Consider the following 17,069-nt stretch of genomic DNA (forward strand, 5'->3'; position numbering starts at 1 on the left):
GGGCAGTAAAGTGCCGTAAAGGTTCGTTTGAATAAAGCATGATTGGTACCTGTACTGCAGCAATAATTCTTATTGCATTTACTCTTTTGGTAATTTGGGTTTCCAAGCCCTGCAGAGTATGTTAGTAGTTTAAATTGAAGTTCCTCGTAAATCCATCGTGTGAAATAAGTAGTATTTTTATAGGCATAACTTACGTTCGGATTTTGCAACGCCCGCATTTTACAACGCATTTTCGCGGTTCCAAGAAAGTCGTATAATCGGGGTTCCACTGTAACTTGAAAATGATTACTTGGTAGATATCGCGGGATGAAAGCCTAGTCTGTTGTCACACACAGCTCGCAATTCACTTGCAGTGGAATGTTGGCGCCATCTGTCACCATTATGGCAAAGAAAAAAACATTGAAACGTGCTGCACGGTGACAGACGGTGGCACCATTCCGTTGCAGAGAAATCGCTATCCTTCGAGCCGACATGCACTTGCCATTGGCTTGGATTGGCATTGCTTCAGGAGGCAACATATGAAAGCATATATGCTCCCCTCGCTCATGCATCAATGCTCAGAAGCATCAAATCAGTTTCATAAATATTTCGGAAATTCTTATCGCATTCTACATGCGCAAGCTTCTTGTGGCTAAACTTTATGCTTCAGTGGTGTCTGTGACAACCCTGCATGCATCTATCAGAAGCAATGGCTGCGCCGAAGGCACAGAATCCAATGGAGCAATCTAGATTGCACCACCAGAGAAAGCGTATGGCGTGTACTAAGACCTTACAAGCCAGCAAGGAATGCTGGGACCAGGCTAGTGGTTCCATTCTATGCAGATCAGTGACCATGTGCTAATACACATTTCAATTCCATATACTTGCAAACCTATCTGTGATTACTTTTGTTGTGCCTATGGCATTCAGTGGCCGCAGCTTCTGCAGTAACCTACATTGGCTCAGAAATCAAATGCAATAAACCATCATTAACTCGAACTCTGATATCTCAAAGTATCAATGAAGTTGAAGTTTTTTTCTGGTCTGGGTGTCAACCCATGTGTCTTTTACCCCTTATCTCAAACAGCTTTTGCGCCGGACTCCACATACCTTGAAATCTTGACTTCGAAAATGCCATGAAAAAGACAACAGTTCAGCGTCGGAAGCGTCGCTTGCACTCATTTTGCTCAGTGGCAGCTCACTAGCCGAGTATTGCGACTTCAGGGTGGGGGACTAGAGACGGGCTCTTGTAGCAGACGAAGAGGAAGAAAAAAACCTTTATATAGTCGGTACAGATATAGTAGAAAATAGCATACATGTAGCGGTAAGAGCGCACCAGACCGTCATGGTGGCTGGTGGTGACTCGTCTAACAATGGGCAGGTTCTGCCTTAAATGCCCCTGCAGACCCATCATCAGGAGGACGAGGCGGGGTGGGTGCTGAAGTCACGTGCATCGCATTCCTTCTCGTCATGGGAGAAGTCTATGCTGGTGCTGGGTGTCACCAGGTCCCCCACTTTGACCGGCGGGAAGGGGTTAACAGTTCACTGGAACTTTGAAGGCTTTGAACTGTGGCACAGAGGCAAGACCCTCAAGGGGGCAAGCAGGCAATGGAAGTTTGAAGCATAGCACAAGGGCAACCACCTCAGAAGAACATGGGGGGAGTACCCATTGCCTCAATGATAGGCACGCAGTGTGGCACAACACCGAGCCAGACGGCGCGACGGGTCACGCTTTCCGCTTATCTTTACCTCTTCTTTCTGTCTGTCACTGCTCGTGTGTATTTGCTTGGCAGCTACCACTTTGTTGTGGCCTCGTGCAGCTGTGGTGAGCTGGAAATCTTTCTTTTCCCTCTCAATTATGACGCTGTCAGGAACGCATGAATGTGGTCACAGCGTATTAATTGTGACAATGAGCAATATGATCACCGCTTTTGAGCAGGTGCATTCAGCCTAAGCACTGCGCCCAGAAGAAGCCAGCTTGCAAGCACACAGCATCTCGCCTAGGTTGCAGCTTGATAAAGATGCTTGCTTTATGCTCATGCAGTGGTGTGGCCTAAATGCTGCAACATTCATAGGCATCTGCTAAAGATATGACAATTGTGCTGTTCCACAGGCCATTTCGATTTTCGAAGTGAAGTTGTCGGGGATTCATTATGATGCAGAAAGTAGCAGCGTAAGCTTGTTGTATGTCTGGAACCGGTTATGCTCGCATGATTGGCTTCATATGTATTAGGATTAATCGTCTTGACTCTGTGCCAAGCATGCTTGGTACAGTGCCGGTAACGCTATTTACCTATAGATGCCGAAGTGTCCAGTGCCAGTGCACAGAAAAGTGACCGAGAATATTACTGGTGGCATTTTGGAAAGGCTCCATGTCGTCTGTGCGTGGCCAGCGGGCTCCACTAATGTCTAAATTTTTTACAGTTTCTACAGCTTCGAGTTAACGGGGGCTTACTGTAGTCCTAGAATTTTCTTTGTTTCTTCTGCTGATCTTTGCATAGGCGTGCGCAAAGCAAGTTAATGTTTGCTTGCAAATCTGTCACACGTTTTCCAAGGGGCTTCTCTGTTTCTACTGCAACTACCATTGTTGTTGTTATAATAATTATCACTGTTGTTATAGCATTACCATTTTTTTAAAGCCGTTAGTGTACACGGTGACCATTCCAGCTCATGCAGTCATGTACTGGAGCACAAAACTGATCTCATGCATTCAGCACAATGAGAAAATGACAAGGTTCTGTAAACCTAAGATCGCATATAAGTTTTAACATTTTATTTACACCTTTTCATGCTGTTCACAGTGACCAAAAAGATATAAGTTGTTCGAAAAGGCTTCAACATTGTCTTTTGAAGAAGTACACAGCAGTGAACAAGCAATATAGAGAGGATGGGTTGATGTATAATCTGGCTACTCGGTACAATCAAGGCTACTCCAGAACAAGAAAAATATGAGAGAAAAGGAACAGGCCATCTCTTCTCATTGGAAAATTATCAGGTGCCCACATTATATAGAGATGCTATGCTTACTTGGCGCTCAATACAATGACATACAATGCAACATTGCACTGAAATACAATAAATTTACCTTTCTGTGATCGAACCCGCAGTTCGTGAGCACTGTTTTCTGAATGCTGCCGACTTCTGTATCACGAATGAGACAAGTCGAAACATATACAGTGCCATAGTAGTTAGTAGGCCTGTGCGAATATAAATTCTTTGGTTCGAAGCAAAGTCGAAGCAAATAGTGATTAGTGTCGAATAACTTTGAAGCAAATAGTTTAAATTATCGTAAGATTTGCATAAAACCCGACTTAAGAGCCAGATTTTTGACAAATCTAAAAAAAAAGTTGGTTCTTTTAAAAAACGAAACAGATTCATCTCTGCAGTCATTTTATTTTGTAAGTGCTGTTATTCAGATGTTCTCACGCAGAAATGCAAGTTCAACATTTCTTACAACTCCAGCAGCACAGAATTTTTTTACAGGCTCTTGCTTACTGTTGTGCTGCAGTCTACTTAAAATTTTGTGGTGGTCGGAGCCTTTTGTGTTCACTCATCATGTACCTTTGTGGTGCTGTGAAGTGCAGTTTTGACTATGTAATACCAGCCATTTATGCTGTGTTACGCAAATTCACTGGTAGGCATGCTCGCTGCTTTTGCAATCCTCAGTCTAGCCCACGCGCTTGATCTGGGGCCCAATCACAAATGAGCTTGCCGGGGCGGTTTGCTGTCCACCGCTGCTCCTGCCTTGGCTGTTGGGCCTAACCAGCATGGTTTCCCCCAACATTACTGTGGTGTTGACCGAAGGTGGAAGTCAGACTCCAGCCGTCCCGAAGTAAAAGCCGTTTATTTAACATATACAACCAATATATATAATGAAGAACAGAAGCGCCCCCTGGGGAATAAAGAACCGAAATGAATAACGAAACTGAATATAACATACTCCCTCCCTTATTTTTAGTAGTTAGTTGTTAGTAAGTATTAGTAACGAAAACCCCAAAGCATGCACACTGTACTTATTTACATATATTTACAACCTATGTACACAATGACAGACCACGAACTAATTGGTCTGATAGTCTTTGAGCCAGGCCGGTGGCCGGCGCTCTCGGGTCGGCCGCGTTGGACGTCGCACTGGCGACGGGCTCGTTGACTGCTGCTGCGGTATGCCAGGACACAGTGCCTGCGTCCTGGGAGAAGGAGGCTGTAGCACGGCAGGCTGCAGCACGTCGGGAGACAGCGGCTGCGGCGTGGCAGGCTGTAGCGCCTCAGGAGACCGCGGCTGCGGCGTGGCAGGCTGTAGCGCCTCAGGAGACCGCGGCTGCGGCGTGGCAGGTTGCAGCGCCTCAGGAGACCGCGGCTGCGGCGTGGCAGGTTGCAGCGCCTCAGGAGACCGCGGCTGCGGCGTGGCAGGTTGCAGCGCCTCAGGAGACCGCGGCTGCGGCGTGGCAGGTTGCAGCGCCTCAGGAGACCGCGGCTGCGGCGTGGCAGGTGGGCCTGGTCCCCAGGTGCCCCTCTCCGGAACCCTGGAAAGCTTGGAGGCATTCCACGTACGGCCGTCTCCAAGTCGGAAAGAGGCTGGTCCCCTCCTCTTGATCACCTCAGTGGGTGAAGAAAAGGCGCAGTCTCCCTTGAACCGAACGGACAGTTTTTTGACACGGACAAAATCGCCTACGGCTATCTTCGTCTTCTTGGCGGCTCTTCTTTTGTCCGTGTAGTGCTTGCTGCTTTGCTGCTGACGCCGAACCCTTTGACGAAGTCGCGCCAACTCCTTGGCTGGATCTTCCGCAAATGCTGGTGCCGAGAAACCCACGATATCCAGCCTGGTTCGGGGCATTCTACCATGCAGCAGAACTGCTGGGGCGACTCCGGTGGTGGCGTGCGGAGTACAGCGGTAAATGGCAAGGTATTCTGTGACAGCTTGCCGGAGTGGTCGTCTTTCGAGGAGTGAGACTTGAATGAAGTCTTTCAATGTACGATTGAAACGTTCTATTTGCCCATTGGCTTGGGGGTAGTATACTGAAGAATGTGAAAGACTGATGCCTCTGTGTTGCAGGAAAGTTATGAACTCACGCGAAGTGAACTGAGGTCCATTGTCACAAACGATCTCTTCCGGGTAGCCTTCCCGGGCAAAAACACTTCTTAAGTCTTTCACGGTGCTCGTGGACACTTCGCTGCAAAAGTACACCTCTGGCCATTTCGAATGGTAGTCAACAAGCGTTACAGCAAATCTGCTGTTGTAGGCTGCATGCTCCAAGGGACCAACAATGTCTAGGCCAAGCTTTTGCCACGGTCGCTCAGGCCATTCAACAGGTTGCAACGGTGCTGGTGATGTTTTGGCGGACTTATCTGCCTCCAGGCAGATATGGCAGTTATTTACTGCCGTTTCCACTTGCTTATCCATTCGTGGCCACCAGAACCGCTCACGCAGTCGCGCCTTCGTGCGCGTGATACCCGGATGTGTCTCGTGCGCGATGCCGATGATCTGAGCCGTGAGGGAGGACGGAACAACGAGGCGCTCTCCACGCAGAAGCAAGTCATCGACAACAGAAAGTTCTTCCCGAATGGCGTAGAATGGTTTCGCCTCTTCTGGTATGGACTTCTTTGGCGGCCAGGAACTCAGCACGAATGACTTGACGGCTTCCAGGCAACTGTCGTCGAGGGCGGCCTGCCTGAACTTCTCCTTAGTCACGCAGGCTGGCTCAATGAACGAGACAATTTCTTCCTCCTTAGCAATCTCTGCCTCCGAGGTAGGTGCTGGTAGCCGAGAAAGTGCATCTGCTACAGTGTTTGTGGACCCCTTGCGGTATTCAACAGTGAAATTGTAGCAAAGCAGTCGTGCACTCCAGCGTGCGATTCGAAGTGGGCGTCTTCCATGTCCTTGTGACGACAGCAAGGACACCAGTGCCTGGTGGTCTGTTCGAATTGTGAAATGGCGACCCCACAGGTACGTGTGCCATCGCTCACACGCCCAAATGCACGCAAGTGCTTCTCGTTCACCGACTGAATATTTTCTCTCTGCAGGCGACAGTGTACAGGATGCGAAAGCGACTGTGCGGAGCTCGTGGCCACTTTGTTGCTGCAGGACTGCTCCCAGCCCACAGTCGGACGCGTCGGTCGACACAATTACTGGCAATGACGGATCGAACATCTGGAGGACTGTACTTGACGAAAGCATTTCCTTGACCCTCCGGAAACTGCTGTCTGCTTCGGCAGACCAGATGAATGGCTCATGTTTGCGAAGTAAGACTCTCATAGGCTCAACCACTTGTGCCAAGTGTGGAACAAACTTGGAGTAGTATTCTACGAGGCCCAGGAACGAACGAAGGGCGGCCACATCAGTTGGCACTGGTGTGTTAGCTATGGAGTCTACTTTCTCTGGAAGTGGCGAGATACCACGTGCAGTGACCTTGTGCCCTAGAAAGGCAAGTTCTGGAACGTCGAAAAGGCATTTGTTGTTCAGTTTCAGACCTGTGTTCTTGATCTTTAGCAGCACGGTCTTCAAGTTTGAAAGGTGTTGTTCTGCGGTCTTGCCAAAAATGATGACATCATCAATGTAGAATAACACGCCAGGGCAGCGGTCAAGGATTTTCGCCATCATCTTCTGAAATGCCGCTGGGGCAGAAACCAACCCAAAGCAAACTCTTTTAAAACGGAAAAGGCCATCATGGGTGATGAAAGCCGTCAGATCCCTGCTGTCAGGGTGCAAGAGAACCTGATGGTAAGCAGAAGCCAAGTCAAGTTTGGAGAAGTGTGTAGCGCCTACCAAAGCGTGAAGCAGCTCCTCTGTATGGGGCAATGGGAAACTATCTGGAACAATAGCTTTGTTCGGCTCTCGAAGATCTACACAGATCCTGATGCTACCATCTTTCTTGTTAACAACAACAATGGGGGACACCCATTCAGAAGCATCGATCCGCTCGATGATGTCAAGGCTCAGCAACCTATGAAGCTCATTTGATACTGGTGAACGGAGAGAATACGGCAGACGGCGAAGCCTTGCCGTGTCTTGATGCGATGCGTGAACCCCTTAGCGAGACCCAACTCGGGACTGAGAAGTGAACTGAACTCATGTGCTAAGGCTGGCGGAAGAGCTTTGTTACGGGGCTGCGTGCTTGACGATGTGGAAATAGAACAGGATAGCGGGTCAACAACAGTCGGCTGCGGAGTAACGGACGTGTATAGGCACTTGAGAGCAGAACCCTCAATGCGAAGATCCAAGGCTTTAATGCCGTCTAGACCGATCAGAGAAGTGCCTCGGTGAACAACATAAAAACGTAGCGACGCTGTGCGGCCTTTAAATCGAACGTCTGCCTGGAAACAACCTAGCACTGGAATCAGCCGTTGAGAGTAGTCAAACAGACTAACATGCGGAGCAGGCAGGAGTGGAACGCTCTGAAAATATCGACTGAATTTTTGTTCCGACAGGATTGAAACAGACGACCCTGAATCAACAAGGAATGTCAAAGTGACATTCGCGACTTGCAATTGAATATGAATTCCGCTACGCGCGGAACGTTGCACAGTCAAAACATCCTCAGCACTGCTGGATGACGAAACATCTTCATGAAATTCAACTTCACGTACTCGGCCTTGCATTTGGGTTAGCTTGCGGTTGCATACCCTTTGAAAGTGGCCCTTGTGACCGCAAAACGAACAAGTCTTGCCATGCGCTGGGCACTGTGGCGCTGACGCGATGTGGTCCCGCGAACCGCATCGGAAACAATGTGGCGAGCCGGAGCGGCTACTCTGTTCTCGGTACCGCTGAGGGGGGCGGTTCCGCTGCGGCGCACGTGAGCCGCTCACGCTCCTCGTTAAATTCTGCTCTACGGTGGCTGCCGGTCGTGAATTCCTTTTTTTCGAAGAATGCGACGATGGTTTTCGACGCTGCCGCAATGAAATTGCTTCGACCGAAGCAGAAAGCTCTTTTAGCTCTTCAGCCGCCTGCTCAAACTGAAGTGCAATTCGAACAGAATTCTCGAATGAAAGTGTGGAACCCTCGAGCAGTAACCGCTCACGTACGCGAGGGGAAGCTACGCCGGCAACGAATTGGTCCCGCAAAGCATCATCTTGCGAGGCAAACGAGCAATGTGACGCTAGCTCCCGTAGAGCGGCAACAAAGTCATGAACGGACTCGCCTGTGTGTTGGCTGCGGCGGTGAAAGCGATGACGCTCGATGATAACGTTGCGCGACGTCGAAAACTGTAGCCGTAATGCGGCGAGTGCAGAGTCGTATTCGTCAGGAGGGGCCACGGCAGACTTGTCATCGGCGCGTGCGGCGGCACTTGGCGCGGCCGGTGCTGCGGCGCTCGTCCCTGCATGTAGCGTCTGATAAATACGCTGGCCCTCCGCCCCCAAACAATGCAAAAGAATAGCCTTGCGTTGCTCCGGCTTGAATGCGGCGGCTCCGGATGCCAGCAAGTACACGTTGAACATCTGCTCCCACTGCTCCCATGGCAATGAGGGACGGCCGGGCGTCGGAAGGAAAAACGGCGGCGGAGCAAGCCCGGTGAAGCTCATGGTGGCGGATACGGACGGCGCAGCGGGGCTGGGGGTACGTTCACGACATCCTCGTCGCCAATGTGGTGTTGACCGAAGGTGGAAGTCAGACTCCAGCCGTCCCGAAGTAAAAGCCGTTTATTTAACATATACAACCAATATATATAATGAAGAACAGAAGCGCCCCCTGGGGAATAAAGAACCGAAATGAATAACGAAACTGAATATAACAATTACGTTGGTTTCTTTGGGTGTCGGCAACCAAAGTTGTGGTTTAGTGCAGAGTTGACGCAAATATATTTGCAGTGGCCATGTGCCTGCTGCGACTATTATGTTTGAATAATTGAGCAGGTGCTGAAATCAGTAAGCAACTGTAAACGAATTCATCTTTGCTTGATCTTGGCTATCAGTTGTGCGATGCAAAGTGCTCACCAAGACCGAAGCTTTCCGTTATACATGTCTCAATATGTACAAAATTTTTGCTCGCATAACATGCATCAAGAAAATTTTTAAACTTAAAAGTAACATTGGTGTGGATTATATGCGAATTTCGACTTGAGGTGTGGCTTCACCATAATGTGAATTTTGCCTTGAGGTGTGGTTTCATGGCAATGCGGCTCATACTGCCATGAAACCACCTTCAGGGCAAAGTTCTCCACAGCAGACTTGCAGCAGACACAGCAACATGCAACTGTCATGTGTAGACCGGCAGTGCAAAGAGTGCAGTGCATTTTCTTATTGTAGACATATATATTTTTCATTTCTTTAAATCAAACGAGCAATAAATAATTGTATTAATGAAAATGTCCTCACAATGACTAGATCAGCCAACAGCTGTTGGTAGGTCCCACTGCTTGCGATGACGCTGCATGACGACATTGCAGAAGCAAGAGCAAGCGATTTAGCAGTTTTTTTCCTGCTGCATGCAGTGCAATATTATTTGGCTCACATATTCACGGGAGCCTTGCTAACAGATTGGCAACATTTGTGCGAACTAGTCAAGTTCAAAGTATCCGGTGAGTGCCAGTTTCAGGATCGAAATGATGGAAGTATTGGCCCATAGAAATGTACGGGTGCTGGCCAGGACCTTCGGTCGGGATTGAATCATCTGATAAATCTAAGCAGCTGGAGTCGGAATAACAAAAGTGTACTCTACACCATTGTTTTGGTGACTTTCAAAGATTTTTCCAAGCTAATCGACACTAATGAAGACTGCTCTATATTTTTAAATAAAAATAAACTGAAAATTGGAAGCCTAGCTGTAACTCTCTTGCTGTGTCATATTGTGTGGACCTGTGCTTTTAGATGTCTGATAACATAATCATTTCAGGACTAATGCATGCAATGATGGCCAGTCTCATTTGCTTGTTTCACTCAGATCTTTTGTGCTAGTTTTGGCATTTGTGTAGTGCCTCATCCTCACTCCTCGAAAGAAAAGAGAAATAGAAACAAACAAGAAAAGGTGGAGGCTTTAGTGCTTTGCATCAGCTTGTGATTGCACATACTTCTAGGGCAGTATTCTCAGGCAATCACTTTCAGAAATAATTTCACGAGACGCTGTGCCAAGTTTATTATGTTTGCACAGTGCCAAGAGCACTGTCAGCCGTATGCTTCGTCACATACAGTGCCTGTTCTCATAAAATCTCTGAACTATCTTCGAAAGTGATCACCCGAAAATAGTGCCCCCACATAACTTGGCTCCAAGTTTGAAAAGATCTGCCCCAAACATTTGTGGTGGTTCGGCCCATCTGTAAATAGCTCTCACTTTTATGTCATTGGGATTACTCGTCATGCTGGGCTCTATTGACTTTCTTGCTGAATGCTATGTAGGCCCACTATGGCCACTGGGTCTAATCCCAAAATTAGTGCACAAGGTCATGCTTCTATGGATGGGGCATGCATGCAGGTGAGATAAGGCTGTGCAAGGCCTTCATCCAAATAGAGGATTAGATGGCCACACGTGTGTGTCAGTGGATATAGCAATGGCAGGGCCTCAAAATCAAAATAGAGAGACATGGTGTACTGAAAGTGTTCACTTGTGGCCAAATCTGTCGCACGTCTTGCCTACTGGACTGTCGGGCCTCACCGTCATCAAAACGTCAAGGTGCAGCCAGATTTCCTCAGTGCTTTGGGAGGCTGCTCTCCCTTAATGCCTTTCGCCTCAGCATGGACTTGCATTAAAGGGGCCCTGAACCACCTTCTATCAAAGTGGGAAAATGCATAAGTTAAAATAGACTATTTCAGAAATACTTTGCCACGAGAAGTACTTCAATGCGTTAGCAGAAGTGGAGTTATTGGCAATCGAACAACCGCCTTCGCGGTGCTTCCACTACTTGTTCAATGCCTTGCACTGCGGAGGCTACAGCGGAGCAAGGTATGCCCACAACACTCCGCCTAGCCTACTGAATGTCACCATGGCGCATATTTCTAATTTGATTTTGGATGTTCACATAGACACCACTACTGATTTTGGCACCTATGGCGCACCAAACGCAAGCCGAACACGGTTGTCCTTAGCGAGACGCAGTGCAATCAGCCAGTGGACTCGTCGCGGTACCCCGCAGCGGCCGCGGTATCTACGCTACATAGCAAAGCAAATGCAACTGTAGCGTGTATGCACAGCGTTTGCTTTGTTCACAACAGGGCTTGAGTGCGTGCTCACGCTAAGATGCTCCAGTCTCTTTTGCTCCCTTTTTTACCTTTTGTGAGACAGAGTAAAGGCATCACCTAGCTAGCAACAAGGCACTTAGCATTTTTGAACAAATGGTATGAAGGAAAGTTCTGCAGGATGCATGTTTGGCTCTGGCTGACTTTTGTTTGCTCATCTGCTGGCTGTTTCACCACTGCAAATGCTGAAATGGCATTCTTGTTGTTTTTTGCATAATTTAAAAAAGACCGTGCTGCTGTCCTGGCAGTGACGGGCATATGTGTTTCAATATGCTGCAGCTAGCACTCAATCTGACTGCAATCAGATATGTTCACTTCTCTACACAGATGTTCATGTACCTACCTGGTTTCTCTCTTTATTTTTGTATTCAAGCAAGAGCTTTCAACAGCTCAGAAGGAAATGGAAGTAAAGAGCTACAAAATTGAACCCTTACAGATCACAAAGGAAGCATTGAAAGAATAGCACATTTTCTGTAAGGAATAAAGCTCAAGACATCCTCTGATTTTCTTTGTAATGAAATTATAAATGCAAGATACTAACCACGGCATGTAGTCTGCAAGCAGCAGTATGGTATTACAAGAAACTCTTATATTGTGATCTTCACTAACACATTATACAATTTTTTTTGTTAGGATTTTACTTTCATTAGTGAGACAGTTGTGATTTTTAAGCCCAATTCATTTTGACACTAAAGTACAACTTCAATGTTTGCAGGCTTGTGGCCTGACTTTATGTAAAACTGTTATGGTACTTTGGTCACCAACATTAATCCGATTTTGCAGCAAAGTGTCAAGTCTGTGTTCAAACGGTCTTCATATCCAAAAAATAGATCTGTGCCAATATGCTTATCAGAGATTTATGTCGACTCTATCTGTAAGTGCTCTGGCCTAGGAAATTGTGTGACACATTTCTCAAAACACCATTGTTCAGTGCTTTTCTATCTTCCTTGACACAATACTAGCTCATATTTGTCTATTTTGATGTTAGCCAATGCATTGTAAGTACTCTTTTGAATATTTTTGTATAGGTAGTTCCTTCCTGGCATTTGCAAAAACTAGAATAATTTTCATTCGGGGTGTCATCTGCAGAGGTATCTATACGAGATGCTGGAAAACCAAGACCGTCAAGATGCCCTTGATGCAAGGGCCACGGGGGACACCACCAACTCAGTGAAGTGGTGCTTTCTTTACTGTCATGTTTGATTATAATGGTTACGAGACAGATTCAGGTTGATATGTTTTTTTTTTTTTCTTCATCTCTTTTTAGGCCAGAAATGGTGCAGCACTATATCCAGTTGATAGGACACGAATGGACATTGACATGTCAGACATCATCATTACAGGAAGCAGCTCTACAACTCGTATCTCGCAGAGAGAGGTAAGTATCTGGCCGTTGACTTTTGGAAGCGTCTTTGGAATGAATTCTGCCAGCACCAGGGCACAACATGAGCACTTGATTATCGGATGTAGGCAATTCATTTTGGTTGCACCCGCTGTAGTGACATAGCGGCTATGGCATTTCGCTGCTAAGCACGAGGTCGGAGTCAAATCCTGGCCACGATGGCCTCATTTAAATGGGGGGAAATGCTAAAAATGACCATGTATCATGCATTCGGTGCACATTAAAAAAATCCCGGGTGGTCAAAATTAATCCAGAGCCCCCCACAACTGCGCGCCTCATAATCGTATTGTGGTTTTTGTATGTAAAACCCCAGAATTGAATTTTGGCTGCATCATATGCTTTTAATAGTTATGTACAGAAGTGTGCAGCACAATTTAAGGTAGGATATAATAAACTTGCACAAATAGTTAAAAAAGATGGGAAATGTGTGGCTGTCATAGTTGGCATATTTGTCAGAGCCTCGCACTCAATGTGGATCTCCAAACTGCACTACCCTATTGAAATCATTTTTCTATCCCATTTTTCTAGTTCCAAGACTTGAAGTCACTTGCAACCGCTGTTTATACTTTTCTTAATGTCAGTAATTGCTGTCATCCTTCAGGGGTGCTGTCTTAAGTCTGATAGAAAAATCGAAGCATCCATTTCAGACACCTGTAAGCTGTTGTGTTGCACAACTGCAAAATTGTTATCCATTTTAAAATGCTCCAACACGAAGGAACAATAACTCTGGCATTCTAGGCTCATTTAGTATTTCTGTGCCTTCTGTTTGTCATTTATAGAATTGTTTCCTTCGTTGACAATGAAATATCCAAGTAAAAACGAACTTCAATCTTGTGTGAGACATATATTGTGTGAGACATGGTGCATGTATAGATGTGTGTGTGTGTGTGGGGGGGGGGAGTAGAAACACCTATGGTAAGTCTTATACTGGGGTAGAATTGATTGCAATAAAATTGGATGTATGTTATTGTATCATGGGCTTACAACTTGTGAATGCTGTGGTATCCATTTTTTAACATTACAAATGTTTCACATGTTAGTGTGCTTGCCTGTGAAATCTGTGTATTTAGCTTGTGGACATGCTTTATTTCTCACCCGCCATGGTTGCCAAATGGCTTTGGCGTTGCACTGCTAAGTCCGAGGGTGCGCATTAAGATTCCAGCTGTGGCAGCCGCATTTTTATGGGAGTGAAATGCAAGAATGCCCGTGCACATTAAAAAAACCTCAGGTGTTAAAAATTAATCAGGAGTCCGCCACAACAGCATGCCTCATAAGCATATTGTACTTTTGGCCCATAAAACCCCAAAATTAAAGTTTTGTAATGCTCTACTTCTCTACTCTGCTTCTTCAGACTATGTTTCAGCTGGTGAGTTGCTTTTTTTACAGTACCTTCCAGTATGAAATAAGGCCCCATTTCACTGGTTTTATCATTGTTAGTAGCCTTGGTAGTTAGTTCATGATTCATTGCTCAAAACTTTGGTTTCGTTTTCCTAGTCACTTTTAGATAAAACAGCAAAAGTAAAAGAGGCAGACAGCTGACTGGTAAAGTATTCTACAATATACTGTTCTTATAAGGTGGACAGGATATAATCTGGGCATGGTCTGTTGTGGTGTACAATGCGAAAATTCAAGTCACGGAAACTAAAAATGCATTTTTATAAATGCCTCTAATTACCTACATGTCAAACAATACAAATGGCAAGGCCAGAAAGCTAGGCAGGACACACTCAGCAGCATCCCTGACTGATCCATCGTTTGGTTGAAACAAGCCAGGCAAAATTTGGATAGGATGTGGAAGAAGGGACATGGCATAAGTGCTTTTGTTGATCCTGAAGCTTAATGACAGATTAGAGTCCAGTGTACTCTAACCCCCGTATTCAGAAATGCAACTTAGGTCGAAGTTCATGCTTGACTTGATCTAAGTGACGCCTATCGTGAACGTGCCGAAGGAAACGCAGTGAGCATCTTTGGGCGCGTTAACGCCAGGCGTCATTTAAATCAAGTCAAGCATGGGCTTCGACTTAAGTTGCATTTCTGAATATGGGGGTAAGTGAAGTTCACAAGAACTGAAATCTGGGTATGTTGATTTGGTAATACTGTAGTTACAGAAACGACACAAAAGTCGGGACAGGACACAGAGGGAGAGATGCAGCCCAAGTGTTTCCAAATGAACTTGCCCAGCTTTCAGTTCTTATAAACTCCTTATTTCTTTCTTGTGCCTTCATCTGCACTGTTTGAATTGTTGACCATAAGGGAACCAGGTAGCCGAAATTTTGAGCTCATCCTTGATTGTCTGCCTATTTAGAGCAGTGACTGCTTCAGTTGGACTGCTGCAGTGTCATTAAAACAGTTTCTGAATACATGCCCCTCAAATTTTTCTTTATGCAGAAGTATGCTGAAAAGCTTCTCCTCCGCTACAGCCAACGTTGGGTGAAAGAATTTGTCAGAAAACGACTAGACCTCAACATGCCAGTGCATCCCGATGGTTTTGAGGATGGCCCCTGTCCTCCAGCTCCACCTCGCCATTGTGCCCTGGCACGCTGTCCCTGCCAGTTCATTGAAGAGCACCTACGTTTTAAGCCTCTCACTAAGTGCAGCCTCTCAGAGCTCTGTTTTTAACCTTCTTTTCTCCGCCTTTCTTGCATGCCAGCAGCATCATCAAGGTTTTCTTTAAGCTCCATCACTCAAGCATGGTAGCCTCATCGAACAAAGGGATCTGTAATGTGTTGCCGAACAGCATGTTCAGGCAGGTTGTGAGGGTCAAATTGCACACAAAAGTGCGCAAAGCGTATCAGAAAGATGAGCAGTTTGTTGGCAGCTGCACTCAACTTGCTATGGTTGTGACTACCTTGGCATGTGCTTTTGGAGAGTAACAGTAAGTTTACTGAAGAAAGGAAAGTTTCTGAAAAATGCCAGGCAGCAGTTTAAACTTGGCACACACTAGAAGTGTTGCATTGTACTTAATCCTTATGGTTGGACTTAATGTGACCAGTCAATCCAGGGCAGAATAACAGGTAGCTTTGTTGCCTAAAGTAAACTAGAAATCAAGAACGACTTAGAATTAAGTATAAGCTTGAAGAATGTCATCATTCAGAGAAAGTAGTACATGTGATCTGCCTGACCTGAGTGGGTTGTCAGCACTTCATTGCATTTTAAAAGCATCAAAGATGGCCTGCTGAGGGTATCTTGCTGCATTTCTTTACATCCCCATTTTATCGAAATGCCAGGACGTAGTGGTACAATTCTTGTCATGTGTGACATTTCCAGTTTGCTAATTCCAGCTGGCAGCTGTGTTGGAAAGTCCAACATGTGATTATATGAGTCATTTTGCATTGGCATTGTATATTGCTCTGCACAGTTATGTGGTTTTTGCTAATTGCTGTTAGTATGGCTATTGAAAAATTGGCCTAATGTTTACAGCAACTTCTGCAATATTTCTGATGAAGTGCCATGATGAGGTTACTTGCATTTTGGGCTGTGGTATGACTTCACAGTTTGTCACTACACTTACCAGTTTATGACAAGCGAAATTGTCATTGATTATTGGCCATTTTATGGTCCGTGACAAGTGCTCTTCTTCGTGTATCCTTTGGTACCATCTGCATGGTTTAAAACGGTGAGGTCAGCATGTCAAACATCGCTTCTCACTTGGTTGAGTTTTAAATTATGTTAAAATTTTCCTATTTTACTGCCATTTTTAGCATGAAATGAAACTGTTAAAAGGCTAATGGTGATGCTAGCATGATCAATCCACTTAGAGTGGGCTAATTGTGTGCAGTTTACATATCTATGTCCCAGTTGTAACAGTTCTGGTCGATGCATGTGAGCTGTGCGAAATTGTTTCAAAATTAACTTTTTTTTTATTGTGCGTTTTTTTAGAGTGCCGATGTCTCCACATTTTGAGAAGGGAAAGTCTGCTGTTGAGTTATGCCATGCATATAGTGCCCTTAAAGATAAGTTGTTTTCTGAGAGAGTCTGTACTTTTACTTTGGAGAAGGTGCCAGCATCCTTTGCTGGCACTACATATGGTGTATGTATAAGTAAAGACCAGACAGGGCAGATTTCTGCTAGCCTGTCTTGTGACAGCAGTGACTGGCTGTATAGATCAAGCTGAAGATTTTCACAAATGAATATGCAAAATCTGAGTTTAATGTTGTGAGAAATGGCACATGGGTAGTTCTGTTATTTAGTGGTCTGATATTTTCCAAGGCTTCATATTGAAAAGTAATGCAACTCCCTGCCTGTGACTGGCTGTAAATTGCATTCTTCACATGATGGTTTGGGAAAACTGTACTATATATTCATATGTTAAGAGGAAGCTTTAGCTCGGGTTCTCCTATCTAAATACACGTAAACGCAGAATTCGTTTTTCTCGGCAACCACTGCACAAACTTGACGAGGTTTGTTGCATTTAAAAGAAAATATGCAAATCTAGTGACTGTCGGTTTCGAATTTTTCATTTTGGTTGTCAACTTTTTGTTAAAAATTGGCAAAAATTGAAAATTTTCAAAAAACAAAACTACCA

At 45.6% G+C, this 17,069-nt stretch overlaps 1 protein-coding gene across 1 annotated transcript in view; it reads left to right on the forward strand.

The window, feature by feature from the left end:
• LOC126548247 (uncharacterized) overlaps positions 1-16,513 on the forward strand; it is an 88,595-nt gene extending 72,082 nt beyond the window's left edge. The window contains exons 7-10 of the mRNA XM_050196399.2: positions 12,105-12,140; positions 12,232-12,312; positions 12,410-12,520; positions 14,933-16,513. Coding sequence (XP_050052356.1) covers positions 12,105-12,140; positions 12,232-12,312; positions 12,410-12,520; positions 14,933-15,163 — 459 coding nt within the window. The 3' untranslated portion in view covers positions 15,164-16,513. The remainder of the gene's footprint in view (positions 1-12,104; positions 12,141-12,231; positions 12,313-12,409; positions 12,521-14,932) is intronic.
• Positions 16,514-17,069: the final 556 nt, after the last annotated feature.

This window comes from Dermacentor andersoni, chromosome 1 (genome assembly GCF_023375885.2).
Source record: "Dermacentor andersoni chromosome 1, qqDerAnde1_hic_scaffold, whole genome shotgun sequence".
Classification (NCBI taxonomy): Eukaryota; Metazoa; Arthropoda; class Arachnida; order Ixodida; family Ixodidae; genus Dermacentor; species Dermacentor andersoni.